Raw genomic sequence first — 17,856 nt, 5'->3', positions numbered from 1 at the left:
TGTCAGAGGACTTCCACTCAGTCGAGGATATGTGGCAATTCATCAAGTGCGCCATATACTCTCAAGAACAAATTTGTCGCTACCCGCCGCACAGCATCTAGGTTCACCTACCCCTGGATTAACACCAAGCTGCGTCGTCTTTCAAAACGCAAGAGCATACAAGAAGGCAAAACGTTCCGGTAGTCCTGCAGACTGGACCAGGTATGCCGAACTCAAAGCCTCAACACAAAGGGATATTAGATCTGCTCACAAACACAACATGAAAGATACGGTAACATCAAGACAAGCAAACAAACCTAAACGCTTTTGGAGCTATGTCAAGGACAGGAAACGATACAATCGGAGTTGCACCACTGAACAATAAAGATGGTTTCATCCACAGCAACAGCAAAAGTAAAGCAAAAATCCTAAACACACACTTTCAATCAGTATTCACCAGAGAGAACTTTTTACAATGCCGGACAAGGGACCAAGCCCCCATCCCACAATGAATGACATCCTTTTTAGTACTTCTGGGGTTTACAAACAACTATCTCAGCTATAAATTCGTAAAGCATCAGGACCAGACAGCATCAGCCCGGCCTTACTCAGACTAGCCGCTGACGAATAAGCACCAATCCTAACCAAGCTTTACCCATTCTCCCACGACCTTGGCACTGTTCCCCAAGAATGGAGAGATGCACATGTCGTCGCTTTCTTCAAGAAGGGAAAACGACACTTACCATCCAATTAAAGTCCAGTCTCTCTTACATCAATGGTCTCAAAGATTATGGAGCACATCATACATAGCTCAGTCATGCGGTTTTACGCTCAGCACAGCATTCTCCACGACTGCCATCACGGCTTCCGCTCAAAACGTTCGTGCGAAACACAGCTTATAGAGACAATACGATCAATCACCACCAAGCTGAAAGGCAGAAGCCAGGTCGATGTGATCCAACTAGATTTCGCCAAGGCGTTCGATAAAGTCCCTCACCAACGCCTCATGCATAAATTGAACTACTACGGAATCAGAGGTAATACAGCCAGATGGATCCAGTCGTTCCTCAGCAATCGGAAACAGAAGGTTCTGCTAGATGGAGAGATGTCGTCAGAGAAAGATGTTCTATCAGGCGTCCCCTTAAGGTACAGTGCTTGGGTCTTTACTCTTCCTGACCTACATAAATGACCTCCCTGACTGTATCATTTCATCCGTTACGAAGCTGTTCGCTGATGACAGCCTACTTCTCCGTGAAATCGAGAAACAAACGAGACGCTGACTGCCCCCAAAAGGACCTCACAGCGCTCGAAGAGTGGGAGAAAAAATGGTAGATGTCTTTTCACCCGGAGAAGTATGCTGCCATCAGAGCATTCACCAACAGAAGAAATGTGATTAACACCGTATACACTCTCCATGACCAAGTCTTACAGACAACAGACACCAGTTAATACCTAGGGGTCACTTTAAATGAAGATATTAGCTGGCAGAAGCACGTGGACATCACGACTACCAAAGCTAACAGAACCCTGGGATTTATTCGACGTAACCTTGGCGATTGCAGCAAGGATGCCAAGAGTACTGCATACACAGCTATGGTCAGACCAACACTTGAGTATTCATCCACAGTATGGGATCCCAAACATCAAGCCAATGCCCAGATACACAAACTCGAACAGGTCAAACGCAAAGCTGCGATATTTTGTGAATTCTGCCTACCCTGACCGTACACCAGGATGCGTCACAAAGATGGTGCAAGACTTAGGCTTGCAGTCACTCCAACATCGACGCTACCTAGCGAGACTTTCTATGCTCTTCAGAATTCATCATCACCTGGTAGAAGTCTCTGGGGCAACCGAAGCACTCGCTCTTTCAGACAGAAGAACCAGGGGCTCACACCGTTTCAGTAAGAAATTGGAAGCATCCGCCACCTACAGGGCCTCCTTTTTCCCACGCACTATTAGCGATTTGAACCGCCTCCCAACCCAGACCACCGACTGCACAACGTTAGAGGCGTTCCAAGTCAGCCTGGGAGCCCTCTCACACAGCTACTAGACCATTGTCACCTTGTAAATAGTTTTAACCAGCACCTCACTTTATAACTTTTTTTATCGGGCAAGCACAGAGCTTTTTACACAGGGTTTCCGACATTACAATATGGATTTCAACCCTTACACTTGATGATGATGATGATGCTGATGATGATGATGATTTATAGTGTGTTAATCGCTAAGTCATTTATTTTCGCGATGTACTTTCGATTTCACATCGCGAAATTTTATTCCCAAATATACTGAAAATAAGAATTTTTGTCAAGTAATGTAATATACCAGTCGTGATATCTTTATCAATATAAACTAATAATTGTAAAAAATACGGTATTTTAGAACTCGTTTATCTTCAATCGCGGTTGACGGTCCCTTTAACAACAGATAACGGATTTAATTTCTGCAGCTGAGTGTCATTAAAGAAAAAAAAGGAGGCTTATCAACATGCGCTTTGAACATTACCCCTGCGCTATACGAATGCGCACTGCAGATAAAGATGGGGATCTGCACGTTTTGATCATTTACAAGTCACGCTCTGTCCCAAATATTCCTGTCCCAAATCAAAGACCGTCAAGCAAACTGTTATTGTTATATGTTGTGCTACTTGCTTTTAATCAACCAAAATCCCATTATCTGAATTTATTAGACTCGTAATGATAAACAGGTACGTTAAAAATAATGATTGAAATAAAAGATATCCACTTTATACCAAAATAATCTGTCAGTCCTCTTTAATTTATTTGAAAAGCATTTAAAAAAAAATTGAACATTTGCGCTTCAACCAATATATCGCTAAACCTTTTATTTAGTGAGTGTACACTACTTGATGTTTTTTTTAAATATCTTTATCAAATATAACAAACAGTAATAATCCTTTGAGTTCAAATCAGTAAGTGGGAAGTATTGCAATTGATTTCAGGTTTAAAAAGGTAGAGATACACAATTAAAGTTTTTTTCCTTTTAAATTCAAGTCACTGTTGTAATGAGTGTTCTTCGAACAATACCGTTCATATGAAGCATTTTAAGGATACTTTATGGCAGATAGTTGTTTATAATATAGAGTCGAAATAGGATGCACCTGTGAAATATCTTTCAAATATCTTTGAATACCGAAATAGGATAGATTACGGTCTGAAGAGCGAAGATAATAAATCAGCGACATTTATCAGTTGAGTGGGGCTGATTTTTCGAAAATTATGTAACCGATTTAACCAGCAACTGCTTAAGCTCACTGTTTCATTTTGTAATGAAGTGTGCAAAAAGCTCCTTTAAAAATATAACTAGCTTTAATTGAAAATAACATGTAAACAAAGCATAAATACGTATTTATACGCTTGCATCAACTTTGAAATAGACATATGAATACATTAAATAAATGACTTAAGTCGTTTTTCTTGAATCAGGTTTAACTATTTTTGTGAAATCGAGGGTTGAAGTTTAAGTCAAAGATATTCATCAAATGTGTTTGAGCAGGGTAAGTGCACAAAAACAAAAACTGGTATGAAAAAACGCAAAACAATAAAAGCATTTTGCAAACATATTTAATCTTCTTTAAACGGTTTTACTCTATGTACATTCACTTTTGGTCCACGATGGAATACAAATACAGCATAGGTTTTGTTGTTGATTGCGACCATTTGAAGGTACAGTGTTTTAAAGAATCCTTCCTTCAACTACTCCGAAAGATATATGCTTTCAGTAGCCATTTTTTTTTCAAACTGTATTTTCGTGTACATGTTCACGGATTAAAAATGAAATGGTTTGATTTTGTTCTTGGCCGAATGAATCGGAGGCATAGTTAGGATATTAGAAATCAGCATCTTCAGTGGTAAAACATTTTGCATTAATTGTGCCCGCTTGTGTCTATGCTTGTTTCGGCATGAATTTGTTTGAATATGTTAATGCTCATACCTTTTCTTTCTACAATGATTAAGCTCCATAAAATGGCCAGGAAAGAAGTCGTGATTATATATAAATACTTTTTCTAACGTCTTCGTCTCGTTTTTGGTGACTTGGATTGAACCTTAATTTGGATTGCCTGTTGAGAAGAAAATTATTCATTTTTGTTCTCACGAAAATCAGTATTAACTCGGTCAGAATTACAATGAATAAACAGGTACGTTTAAGGTGTTGTTATTACACATAAACAATTTAAGTGCTTGCTATGAACATAGTTCTTATCGAAAACTAATTATGACTAAGTATTTCGTAGATAAAAAAATTATCGCGGCTTTATCTAGTCTGTGTGACTTTTCATATCATAATTCTTCACTGTAGTTTACAATTGGTGATTTAATCTAGTGATCATAGCGCGAGACTTACACCATTTATTCGTTCAGGTGAGATATATATTTGTTCTCATTTACTTTTTTCTTCGGTTTCAGATTTAATCCTTTTCACGGCTTATATGGTCTTTAAAGTCGATTGAACGTTACTTTTGCATAGGTATCGCAAAGATTAATAATAGTTATCATCTACCTGAGTATTCGTTTAGTTGAAAAGTATCATAAAAATAATCGGCATGTCAAGGTATGTCAGCATTTCAACAGGTCGATCGCTGTGAATTGTCAAAACAGACGCCGGTCGATTAATCCTGTTCGAAATTTAAACGTAGGTTTTTCAAGCGCTTTAGCCCTTTGTCTAACATTTGCGTTTGCAAACAATCGAATGTGTTGTGTTTTATTTATTTCATTTTATAATGAGTAATGGACTGTATCTAACGTTGTGCAATAGCAAACAACAGCAGTGCCTTCGATGTTTTGAAATGTTTCCAAAGCGGATAATTGCAGTTAAACTCAACTGAGATCAACATAAGATTTATCTGACGAACAATATAAAGGCCGCGCCTCATTTCTTTGCCCTTTCTTCAGGAAACTGTGTCGGAATATTTGTTCTAATACAATCTTGAAAGAGCTAGGTCACATGGGGTTAAAAACGTGGTCTCCAATCCAATTAAAAAACAACTTGCGAACAATATAGAGGCCTCATTTATTAACCAATCATCATGACACTTGGTAATAACATTAGTCCCAATGATATCTCAGCCGAATCTGGAATTGATTTTAAGTAGGGTTCAAAACAAGGTCACTTTGTGGAATCAAAGAACAAAACAGCTTGTCAACACTCTAGAGCCACAGGTATTGTCTAATCTGTTACAAAACTATCTTTACTGAGTTCGAAACTTGGTAACGACGGGCCAAACAACGTCAAAAGGTAAAATTAAGAACAAGCATGTGAACATTTTAAAAGCTACGTTTAATGCCGAACCATCATGATACTTCGTCAGAAATTTCCCAATTATAAATCGGACGAGTTGGACACTGTTTCACAATGGTCTTAAAAACTCAATTCCTTGGTCAAATGAAAGGCAAATCTTATGAACACTAGATAGGTAACATGAATTACCCATTCCTATTGAAATTGGTAAGAAGATGAATCCGTATAATATCTCGAACAAGTTCGAAACAGGATCACATAGGATCAACAAGCTCTTTTAGGTTAAATGAAAGAAGTCACATTTGAGGCATGTGGTTCCGGTCCATTGAAAAACATGATGTCATGAGGCTGGGCAGTTTTCATTATGTGGCTCAAGTAAAACCATTTCTATAATGCAAGTCACGTCAATGACTCACTCATGAAACCGTGTTTGAGAATGATTGTGGATTGTCTATAAGCACATGTTCGTGTGGGTTTCCTTAAAGTGAACGCTAACTACTCTTGACAGTTTGGCTTATTGAGGTCTCAGGTTAGCGCCTGATTTCACTTTGACATTATTGTTTAAATATCTTTAAAGCGTGGTCGATTTATATAGGTACCTATTGTAATTTGCTTGTGCGGAGCAAACTTCAAATTAAATAGATTCAATTTCACTTAAAAATTATAGATTTTGCGAGTACGTGCAGAAAACAAGAACGTAACACAGACATGGGAGATGTGTTTTCTCTTCTTCAATGCGATTTTCTCTTTTTAAATTCCACATTATGTTTTTCAAAAAGTTCTTTCCTTTGCTGAACCATTACAAAATTTACGGTCAACCAAGTAAAGTGATTAGGGAGTTAACATTCGCCGTTTGTTTCCAAAATAAAATAACGCTCCTGATACTTAAATCACAGATTTTAACGATGCTAGAGCAATTCCGCTATAGGATCCCTGAGTATCGACTGGTAATCGAACCAAATTTATGCAAGTATTAATGTTGCATCCGTTTTTTTTGTAAAATAAGATTCTGTTTTTCAAGTTATTTTCCCAAAGTCTTTATACTTAAGGACAAAGACTGTTTTGTTGTTGACAAAAGGATGGGATTTAAGTCAATTTAATTCTTAATTTGCCAGAAATATGACGCTTATTTTACGTATTTAATTTAACATCATTACCATTAAAATATGTTGTCTTTAGGATTATCACAGTTCGCAAGCAAAGCGACCAGTTCTTTCAAGAGTAGATTACGAATGGCGCAGCAATACGCAATGAACGCATATCAGTCACTTTTGGAAGACGAAGAGGAGACAATCGCAGTAGGTGACGACAGCGATGCTGACACGACAGAGACATTACGGTAATTTTATCAGATTTTTTTTAATAATCATAATATATGTATAAAAACATGGGAAAAACTAGCGCAAATTAACATTCTACAAATCATTTTTACATTAAAAAACGATAAGAACAATCATCAGTACAGTTTTTAATCGAGAAGCACCTGAAATAACCTGACACAATCACATAAATTAAATATGCAAGTAAAAGATGCAGATTATGTTAGTATAATATATTATACTATATATATATATTATATAAGTAATTAATGAATACAATGCAATTTTATTTATGTAATATCTGGTGCGAAAAATGGCTCTTAAGCTGTAGCGCCTCCAGCAAGAGATCGCTTGGTTGAAGATACATTGCGTTAAAATAGACATGGAATGCTTAATCAAGTTTTTTATAATAGCAAGTAATCGCGAGCCGAACTTTTGATACCTTTTCCTTTTATGTTATGGCATTTTGTCTCGGTTCTGCTTAGCTAAAAAATAATTATTTATAGTGACTTAAGTTTCTTTTTTTTTTTTTTGCTTATTTAAAAAAAAGTATACAATGAAGAAGATATCTTTAATATTAACTGAATTTGAATATATTTTTAACATACATTACATTATATAACAGAAACCAAAACTATTTAGCGTGTTTTAAAGTATCTTAATACATTTTAAAACATGTTAAAAACAGTACCGGAGACCAGTGTGGTACGTGTTCCGTTGAAGAAGGTGTTACGAACCTGGGTATTCTGAACTGCCATCAACGGTTTCTCGGCGTTGTAGCACGCTGCAATTCATCAAGTTTTTGTTGTTGGAGATAAATGCCTTTTTTCTCTTCTCTATATACTATTTTCTGTCCTTGTTCATCTAATGCATCTCTTCCTTTACTTCAGACTCCCTTCTCTTACCGGCACTCCTACACATTTTCATTTTCCTCAACCTCTTTTCGATCATGCACCATCCTTTCTTGAAATACCTTTTATTGAAAAAGTCATATTCTTGCATAAAAAATATTCTTTATGGCAATTCCTCTCATAACCAAAAAAGGGAAACTATTCCTCTCATTTACTGCAAGTACATGTATTCCATAATTTAACCCCAGAGAATCAAACAAATGGGACGTCTTCTGGGAGACATCGCAGAACGACGTGACATCAAGTGACCTTGACTTCTGGAAGAATGCTTTCAAGTTCACGAAGGTCGTTTTCGCAATTGTCTTGTTAGTTATCGTCCTCGGAACTGCCATAATCTCGAAGGGAACGCTGATTCTGATCGTCTCCAACATTTTCCCGCCAAATGCTCTACATAACTCAAGTCTGAAGACGGTGAACGGGTACTTCCGGTACCACACCACAGGTACGGAGGTCGTCAAACTGTGTTATTTGATCTGATTAACATAGTGTTTATAAATATTAAATTATACACATTTTCGGCGGGCTAACTTAGTTGGTAGATCATTTTCATTCCCGGTCCAAATATACCATATTATTTTGTCTGCATGTTTTCATTCAACTGTGTAAAAATTATTCAAATTTGATGGCCATTTTCCAATACCTCTGAATGTAATAAGACAGTTGTCAGGCAGAGGCATAGATACGTCGTTTGTATTTCAGACACTGCAACAAGGTATATCTGGTCCCTGGTTTTGATTGTCCTGGCTCCCTATGTCTACACCATCATCTCATGCCTGCGGCGACTCATCTTCAAGAAAATAAAGCCGATAGAAATCAAGCCTTTGGTTTTGGTAAACGTAGTTTTATACTCTTTTTAGCTTTATTGAGCTCGATGTTTGCAAGATAACGAATGTGTTGTAAGTCAAGTTCCGTGGTTATACGTAATCCGTTGTCCACATTTAGCTTGGTACGCTAGGGCTTCATTGTTAGCTGAGGATGTAAATGAACTTCATATTGCGATGTCTATGTTTTTAAAGCAAAGATTCTTTAACCGTGATCTTCACAATGAATCAGGCAATTGGTTTACTTTAGTTAATAGTTACAATACGTCTTTAAAAAGTGTAATATTGACTAAACTTTATGCCAAAAAAGACTCAAGCATTTGTCAACTGAACTCGACATTTTTCCAATATTGCTCAACGAGGTGTTAAAGTAACTAAACCTACTGCCAACTTGACTCGAAGAATAAAACTGGCCTCAATTAAAAGAAAACTTGACCCAACATTATGTCAACTTGACTCATGAAAATGACGACCAGTCCTAACTAAACGTCAAATTACCACACATATCCTTTTTCAAATAGGCGTTCTTTATTCGAGTGTCTTAATATGTTCATCTGCTGTTTGTGTTTTTTAAATGCATGAACAACGTACAATACAATTATATGGTTACCATTACTTGGACTTGTATTTATGAAAAAAATATTAAATACTTCTTTTTATGATCAACGATATAAAGTTTGTGAATTCAATTCCTTTATAATCAAGGGATTCAGGTTATAAATTAAAGGTCCCTCAAATAGCTAATTATACATTCCTAGCAAAAACTACAGTGATTTTCACTCGTTAATTAATTATCCCCACGCTTTTTGAAAAAAAGGTGGGGATATTGTGGTTATCTCCGCCGTCCGTCCGTCCGTCCGTCCGTCTGTCTGTCTGTCTGTCTGTCTGTCTGTCCGTCCTGGCCACTATCTCCTCCTACACTAAAAGCACTAGAACCTTGAAACTTACACACATGGTAGCTATGAGCATGTGTGCGACCCTGCACTATTTGGAATTTTGATCTGACCCCTGGGTCAAAAGTTATAGCGGTTGGGGTGGGGCCGCGTCAGAAATTATCACTCATTTTTTTAGGTTATTTTACATTTACTTCTTTATTTCTACACCGATTCACTTCAAATTGATACTGGACCTCTCTTATGACAATACGGTCAATCTCAACCATGCATGGCCCCATTCCCAACCCTGGGGCGCCCCGCCCACATAGGCCACACCCACCAAAAATTTCCATTTACTATAATTTTTTCATTTCTACACGGATTCACTTCAAATTGATACTGAACTTTTGTTATGACATTAGGGTCAATCTCAACTATGCATGGCCCCAATCCTAACCCTGGGGCGCCCGCCCACATAGGCAACACCCACCAAAAAATTCCATTTACTATAATTTTTTCATTTCTACACGGATTCACTTCAAATTGATACTGAACTTCTCTTATGACATTAGGGTCAATCTCAACTATGCATGGCCCCATAACCAACCCTGGGGCCCCGCCCACATAGACCACACCCACCCAAAATTGCCTTTACTATAATTTCTTCATTTCTACACCGATTCACTTCAAATTGATATTGAACTTCTCTTATGACAATACAGTCAATCTCAACTATGCATGGCCCCATTACCAACCCTGGGGCGCCCCGCCCACATAGACCACACCCACCCAAAATTGCCTTTTACTATAAATTCTTCATTTCTACACCGATTCACTTCAAATTGATACTGAACCTCTCTTATGACAATACGGTCAATCTCAACAATGCATGGCCCCATTACCAACCCTGGGGCCCCGCCCACATAGACCACACCCGCCCAAAATTGCCTTTTACTATAATTTCTTCATTTCTACACCGATTCACGTCAAATTGATACTGAACTTCTCTTATGACAATACAGTCAATCTCAACTATGCATGGCACAATTACCAACCCTGGGGCGCCCTGCCCACATATGTCACACCCACCCAAAATTGCCTTTTACTATAACTTCTTCATTTCTACACCAATTCACTTCTAATTGATGATGAACTTCTCTTATGACAATACGGTCAATCTCAGCTATGCATGGCCCCATTACCAACCCTGGGGCACATCTAGGTCAAACATTCGGCGTGGGGATACGCGTCGGCCTCTGCCGCGCCATTTCTAGTGTTAGTTTGTATTTAAATGAATGCTTATTATGTAGCAACCATATTCATATAATAATGATCTTTGCATGATAGATGCTTCAAAGTGCATTATAGTTAAACGTATTCACTTCTTCAAATTTTGAACTGAGTGCATAATTGAGTAACGTCATTACTGATTGAATTGTACCCTTACAATTCCATGATTAAAAGATTACGAATCTCAGTGCATGTTAAATCATATTATCTATATTTGAAATGCTTCAATAATTGTATTTATTTAAAACATTTTAACTTTTTTTGACATAATTTAACTTTAATATTAAATGTGGATGGACACCCACAACCAAGCTTTGCTACTTGGCCTTTGACAACTTTATTGCGGCTTTTTCCTGAATGATCTGAATGTCAAAACTTTATAAAACTAAGTTTCTTAAGCTGTTTTTATGAAGACGAAATGTAGTAAATATTCGGCTTGGTTTGATTTAATCGTGCCACAGAAAGTAAAGATTCTTTTTTATGTACGTGATAGGTTTATCTTATTCATGTGTTTTGTGTCTCACATACCGGTAGATGAGAGCTTTAGGGAAATAATGGCTCTTTTTACAAATGTAATCGGAGTAAATGACGGCTGACAGAATCTTTACATAATTCTGCCACTCGTTTTCAAATCTTTATTTTGGGTAATTATTTCGTAAAGTGATTGAATCACACATTTTGGGCTCATCTGTCGACGATTAGTAATTATAAATTAGTAATTATAAATGAGTTCATTGTGGTAAAAAACATTTGCGCTGCACGTGTAATTCTTTGTATTGTGTCACGGTCTGCAAACTTTACCCATAACATACAGACGTACATGATATGTACTTCAATTTTAATGTGTAGGTTTTTAATGATTACACTATGTGAAGTTTCTATTTATATAAGCCGTAAATAACAATCAAAATAAATGTCGCGTCCTTTAGATGCTCGTGACGGAGACTGCGCACTCAGTCGGCCTGAGTATCTTCCTGTTTGGCCTGCTACCCAATCTAGACCCGATTTCCGGTTTTGCTTTCTGCATGAGTGCGGCTCTTATTCCCGCCATACTGAACCTCGTATATCCAGGTAAAGTGTGTGTTTGTCTTCTGAATTCATTTACATTGATGGAAGTGTTAAAGATAGATTACTTTTTGCACATATGTGATATTTTTTCGTAAGAGGCTTTCTATAATAGTTTGAGCAGTTATAGAACACATTGTCAATATGGTAAATTAGACTATATTTCTGCTTAAATAAAAAAAATAACTTATAGAAAATATATATACGACATTTTCTAGAATTGCCGATTTCAGAAAATTCACAAAACAAATCAGAAAACTCCAAATGTAAACACATGCGACGCGTGGTGTCATTGGTCGCCATGATTTCCAGCGTGCTATCCATATCGTTCTGGGCGGTGTACGTTCACAGGATGGAAGGGGCGTGGCAGAAGGACTCCACCGGCCTCCTCATCTTGTTCATATTTGCTCCCATTTTTGTGTCCATCACGTGGTGGGAAAATTTCGTTCCAAAGGTGAGTTAAATTTTGACGTAGATGCAATGTGTTAAGTAAAAGTTGATTGAATTCTAAACAACACAATTATATTCCAAATATATCCTCCAGTGACCTCCTTCCTGCGACATAAGAAAACAAATACATATAACATGATTTATTATTTCATGTACCGTGAAATCCATGTCAAATATGGTTATATGCACAATTTTAGTCACGCAAGAGATTCTAGTGACATGAACACTACAAAAGCGTTAACTATTTGCATTGTTAACCTTATTCTGGTGGCAACACACCAAAGGAAGCGTATTCGATTGAACTTGGCAATAAACGTGTTGTGTTAACACTAGTGATCTGCTTTACTTTTCAATTTATACGTTTTTCAAAGCAACCAATAGAATTTTAAAATTTATGGAATATGGATAAATTTTATTATTGAGTTGCAATAGGATTCAGAACTGCGGTTTATCATATTTTTTCATAATTTTCATAGTATATGTATATATTTTCAAGAGTATTATTGTTAGTAAAACAAAATACACGTAATGTATGCGTTTGACATTAGCACAAAATTCTCGTTCTTAATGGAAAAAAGGTCTCCACTGAAAAAAGGTCACTGGAGGATATATAACGTATACGTTTCAAAGCGACATTTATTATTGTTCAATGTGTAAACCACCGAGCGCCAATATGTGAGCCCATATAGTTATAGCAATATATAATAATGGGTTCAATGTAGCGTCCGGCAAGCACTAATCCTGATTTTAGCCCTCACTGTTTTGTTCCAAGACGTTACTTAATGCTTTAATCATTGTATGTTTATACCGGTAATTGCTATTATGTTGAGGATTTGGTGTTTCAGTCTGTCTTGATGTCCAATGACTACTGTTTTAAACTAAACCTTAAACTCAAAAATACAAATGAACAGACTATGCCAAAATCCTTCCTTAGCCATTGAAAAGAAGAGGCCCCATACCCAAAGACGTATTCGCCACAAGCAGCAAAATCAGCATATTAAAAACAAATGCAATGAATGTGTCTTAAATATATTTTGTATTTTTAAAGAGGTGCAGGCCGGTATGATCTGTAGCCTTGTTTTATATTCCCATTCGTACGAATATATTTACTTATTTATTTATTTGTCTTTATATTTCTGAAGCCTTCGTTTATGAGGTAAACCTCCTGTATCACGACAATAATCGAATTTACGAGAGAAATATGTTTGTGATTTTTTTCTCAGTTACTTCTTTTAAACTCTTTACAAATCCAGTGCTAGTATACTTTTGTTTTTCCAGTAACGTCTTTGAGAAATTATCTTTACATATCAGCCGCATGTTTTTTCTTGTTATCGAGCCAAATGAACAGGTTTAACTGAAGAAAGTTTGTTTGAAGGGGGACAAAAATGCCACCGGCCTTATAGGAATAAAGGGCCAATTGCACAACTGCAAGATCAAGGTCTATTTGATCGTGTACGCGTGGAAAACCGCCGTCACGATTGCCATGGTAACCGTCATCTACAGCGTGAACTGTGCCGACGGAACAAGCTGCATTGAAACGCTCTATAACGTCAGACTCAACGCGACGCTGCTATCCGAAACGTTTGGAAAAACATTGTTAGTCGAGAAGGTCGTGCACGAAGAATGCTCACCTTATCTACCGTTTTCCGTCGCCATCGTGAATATCGTGTCAAGCTTTGCGTGTTACAAGTAAGTTGCCTTTGCATTTCTTTATATTTGATCGCTGTCTTCGTTATACATCAACTTATTATTATTATTGTTTTGATTGAAATGGGATAACTTTGAAAAAAGTGTCTTGTTTAATTTGAGCGATATGCATTTCGTCTCTGCTGATATATTCACTTAAGGGGTCGCGGACAAAAATAACAGAAAAGGCGCTCTTTCCTGACCAGATTTTTTCACATGGGATATCAATCTGATATTTGTCAACTTCGTGACAGTGATCTCCCCTGCGTTCAAACGCCAAATGGACGTTCTTCGGTTTTCATTTTACGCAAGTAAAGTACCAAAATTGCCAGTCGGATCAAGACTACGCAATGTTCCATATCATTTTAGGCCACGGGGTCATAATAAAAAAATATTATAAAGCAAACATTGAAACTAAAAAAAAACTGTATCAGAAGAGAAACCATTGTTTTATCCATTACGTTAACAACAGAACGTCACTTCTACGATAGGCATGTATCTAAATTATCTGGCATCACAGCATTGGAACGGCCAATTGAAAGTGAGATTGTACGATTTTGTCATATATTTATGAATTTATATAAAATATGTAAAAAACCTATTATACATATTTTTCAAATATAAATTAAAATAAAAGTTTAGACGAACATGTGTCGAAAAATGCGAAATAAGCAAGATATTTAATTCTGAAATCGAAAATGTCCGTAATTTGCCAGCATGTATATCATTATCATGCATGTACGATGTGAATTTAGATTTAGTTTTACGAATCATTTTAATTTCCTGCAACGATATCTATTCATACGACATACGAACACTAACTCCGATCCTAATAAAAAGACGAATGCTTCGGTTACTGTAGGAAAATATCTTCGTCACAATCGGCTCGGGGCGCTAATTTGTCTTTGCTGCATTTTATGAAATTCGTCCTCAATGTATAATTTTTCTTGCCTATTTTGTGTTATTGTAACATATCTTGATCAATATATTACAATTTAACACATATACAAATCGTACAATCTCACGTTAAATGATTGTGTTTAAACCAGGCTTCATGGCCAGCCGAATGTAACCCTCCAGACACAAACCGAACGCACGTCTATACTATCGTTATTAAATATTTGCCAATGCTAAGAGATAATGAAAACATGAATGCCAAAAAGGGGCTTGCAGTCGAATACGCATAATTTTAGAATGGGGATCACGTCGATTCTTTTTTCTTAGTGTCTTTTTCCTCATTCGAATAAGGAATAATTACCTATTCCCCATTCAAGCTGAACATATTAATAAATACTTTTAAAGAAACATAATGCGAACAATTGTGAAGTTAATCAAAACAAAATAACTAGAATACATTAGCTTTTTGAATTACGATGCATGTTCATGTTTCGTATTCGCGCTTGAATACGATTTTGTTAAATCTATTAACATTTTCTACTTCGAATTTTAACTTGACATCCACCAAACATAAAATGCTATTTTTGGAAATGTAAGTGGAAACCGACAACTTAGTAAGAACAATGCCTTAACAATGGGCAAAGTTTGTTTTAAATTTTAGGTGTTGTGTCGTCGCCAACAAGATCCGCACTCAGATCCTGAGTTACTCGGTGCCTATCGTGCTTGCCACCCCTATAACGGTCGCCATCATGGCCACCGAGTTGATGCGAAACGTGAGTAAGCCTTATGATGATTTTTCGTGTATAAGTTGTTATTCGAAATTCTGTGAAAACCGTTTTTTCGGTCATGTACATGAGCTGCAAATAAGCGTTATCTAGACTCATACGTTTATGTAGTATCTTACTATTTAAAGTGGCCTAAAATGCGAATATTGATGTGATACAGGTGCATGTTAAAGTAAATACTAATTTGTACCTATGTATAAATTGAGCTCTGAATAAGGTCTTCTTATTAATTGCGTTGCGAAAAGTAGTTAATAGTACCATAGGAGAGGTTATGTAGGAAACCACTATAATGACTGGCATGTTATGGCAAGATGTGACCTCGCCGGATGATTAAATGGCGTTTTACGTAACTTATCTTGGATTGCTTTCGTCATCATATTCTGCATCATTCCCTTGACCGGTCTAGGGTAAATGATGGTCGACAACACAGAGATCCTCCGTCTCAGGTCAGTTGCGGCCTACTGAGGGTAGGTCATATATGGAGAGGGACGTCCATTCTTTCAATTTGTTCATCCAGCTTTTCTTCCGACAGCCTCGAAAGTGATCTTCCTCTAGCTTTCCCTGAAGCACAGTCTTCCACAGAGAGTCTTGCCTGATGATTTGTCTAAAACAAAACCAGCTTTCGTCGTTAGACTGTCAGATTCCGGACGTACTTTTTGATTTTGTGCTCCACGTAGGATATGAGGAGAGTCTTGAGAGGAAGGCCTATATATTGGTTTCTGTGTCCGATGGAAGCGTCATGGTCTCGCAGCCGTACAATAAGATGGATACTACGAGGGACGTGTAGAGTCTGTATTTGGTGTGGCAGCTGCTTTCCAAAACCTCCTGAGTCTGATCACTAATGAAGTTGCCATGGCAATCCTTATTCGGACCTTAGCGATACTGGTACTATCATTGGACAGGGTTGCTCCGCAGTATAAGAAGCTAGTCATTTATTTGCACTGGAGTTTTTTTACTGTTCACAATGATCGTCGACTTCTCCAATCTGACCTTTATCCCATATGCTCCTCTTTTTATAGAGTCTTTTGTCGAAGTCTTGGGGTTCACTTCTGGTGTCCGCTCATGAAGTCAATGTCTTGAGCAAGAGATGGTCTGCTGCCAATTGAAATAGAGGTGTTGTCGTTTTGGAGTGTTTCCAGTATTATCTTCTGAAGGAAAATGCACACAGTCCATTTGCGTCGCTAGTATGCAATCGAGCGTGCAAGGGCGCTGTTCTTTATAGTTTGTGTGGAACAGCGTGTTGGTAAGGTGGGTTGGTTGCTTATGGCTCGCTCAAGAAGTCTCAACCCTTTGTCGTTGGTATTTCTTATACAAAATAACCAATTTTCCCTTGCAATTAGGAATCTGGTCCAATTATGCCCTTCCAGTCGCCTTTTACTATAAGAATATCTCTTTTTGGGACCATTCTTCATTGAATCATATTCTTCATAGGACTGTTTCATCTCCTCGTAATTTTAGTCTAAAGATGGAAATGAGACTGGGGCACAACTCATGACACTTATAAGCATCTCCTTTCGTATGGATGGAAATATCCGCCAGTACATGCATGCTGTTAAATGACATTCTTATTTAAATACAGAACATGTATGCTGTTAAATGGCATTCTTATTTTAACTACTGGCATATGCTTTCTGATACATGGCATTTTCATTTTTGGGTCTAGTTACATTTTCTGTGCAAACATTTCATCCAATTGTCACATATTGATAAGTTTATAATTACTTCACATATATCTATACTTCGCGTGTGTTATTGACAACTGCAGTTAAACTTGTGAAATTTGTATTAATGCTATTTCTAACGGAGTTCTTTGTTTTACTATGTGCATTTGGCTATGTTGCTACTGAATTTAACTAGCTGTTAGTATCTTTGTGGATCTATATTAGTTCTTAAGTCGATTGCTAGTGCGTCTCTGATTTAGAATTAGTCTTCGTTTCTGCATACACCGCCATTATAAATAGTTCACGTTGCAAAAAAAGGGGAACCAGTATTAAAAAACACAACAAATTCTAGCGCAAATTTATTGTGTACACACCGGTCTTACTGACCTGTGTACTAACGTGAAAGGAATTGTGGATAGCAGTTCTTTTACGAGTCAAAAGTGAAAGCGAAAGTAGGTCAGGTAATTGTTCTTCGGATAATCGCTATCAGTCTTAATAGAGATTCAAAATCACATTTAAACATAATCAAATAACATTTCTTTAAATAACATTACGTTTTAAACACGCAATAAAAATAGTTTTCTTTTATTATGAACATGTTCATTCCTTCGCAGAACTACTTTGGCGTAAGTATAATTCCCCAAACCAGGGGAATGTGATGCGTCTCAGTATAGAGGTGACAATAACGTAGTGACGTCACCATCTATGTAAAGAATGGCGCAAATTACTATTGCCGGGAGATCACTATAAACATCAACTCAAAATCTCCGTTATCAATCGCGATATATCGACTATCTTCGGAATCCTCCGTAAAAGGCGGTGAGCGAGTAAAAAACTTACCCGTCTAAACCATGC

General features: G+C 37.1%; 1 protein-coding gene across 1 annotated transcript in view; it reads left to right on the top strand.

Annotated features, from left to right (window-relative positions):
* The first annotated feature begins 4,214 nt into the window (after positions 1–4,214).
* Positions 4,215–17,856, top strand: part of LOC127847096 (chitin synthase chs-2-like) — a 67,977-nt gene continuing 54,335 nt past the window's right edge. The window contains exons 1-8 of the mRNA XM_052378704.1: positions 4,215–4,364; positions 6,421–6,580; positions 7,660–7,913; positions 8,171–8,301; positions 11,387–11,528; positions 11,756–11,976; positions 13,348–13,661; positions 15,217–15,328. Coding sequence (XP_052234664.1) covers positions 6,474–6,580; positions 7,660–7,913; positions 8,171–8,301; positions 11,387–11,528; positions 11,756–11,976; positions 13,348–13,661; positions 15,217–15,328 — 1,281 coding nt within the window. The 5' untranslated portion in view covers positions 4,215–4,364; positions 6,421–6,473. The remainder of the gene's footprint in view (positions 4,365–6,420; positions 6,581–7,659; positions 7,914–8,170; positions 8,302–11,386; positions 11,529–11,755; positions 11,977–13,347; positions 13,662–15,216; positions 15,329–17,856) is intronic.

This window comes from Dreissena polymorpha, chromosome 10, assembly GCF_020536995.1.
Source record: "Dreissena polymorpha isolate Duluth1 chromosome 10, UMN_Dpol_1.0, whole genome shotgun sequence".
Lineage (NCBI taxonomy): Eukaryota > Metazoa > Mollusca > Bivalvia > Myida > Dreissenidae > Dreissena > Dreissena polymorpha.
The sequence above is the reverse complement of the archived record's forward strand: the minus strand, read 5'-3'. Positions and strand labels throughout refer to the sequence as shown.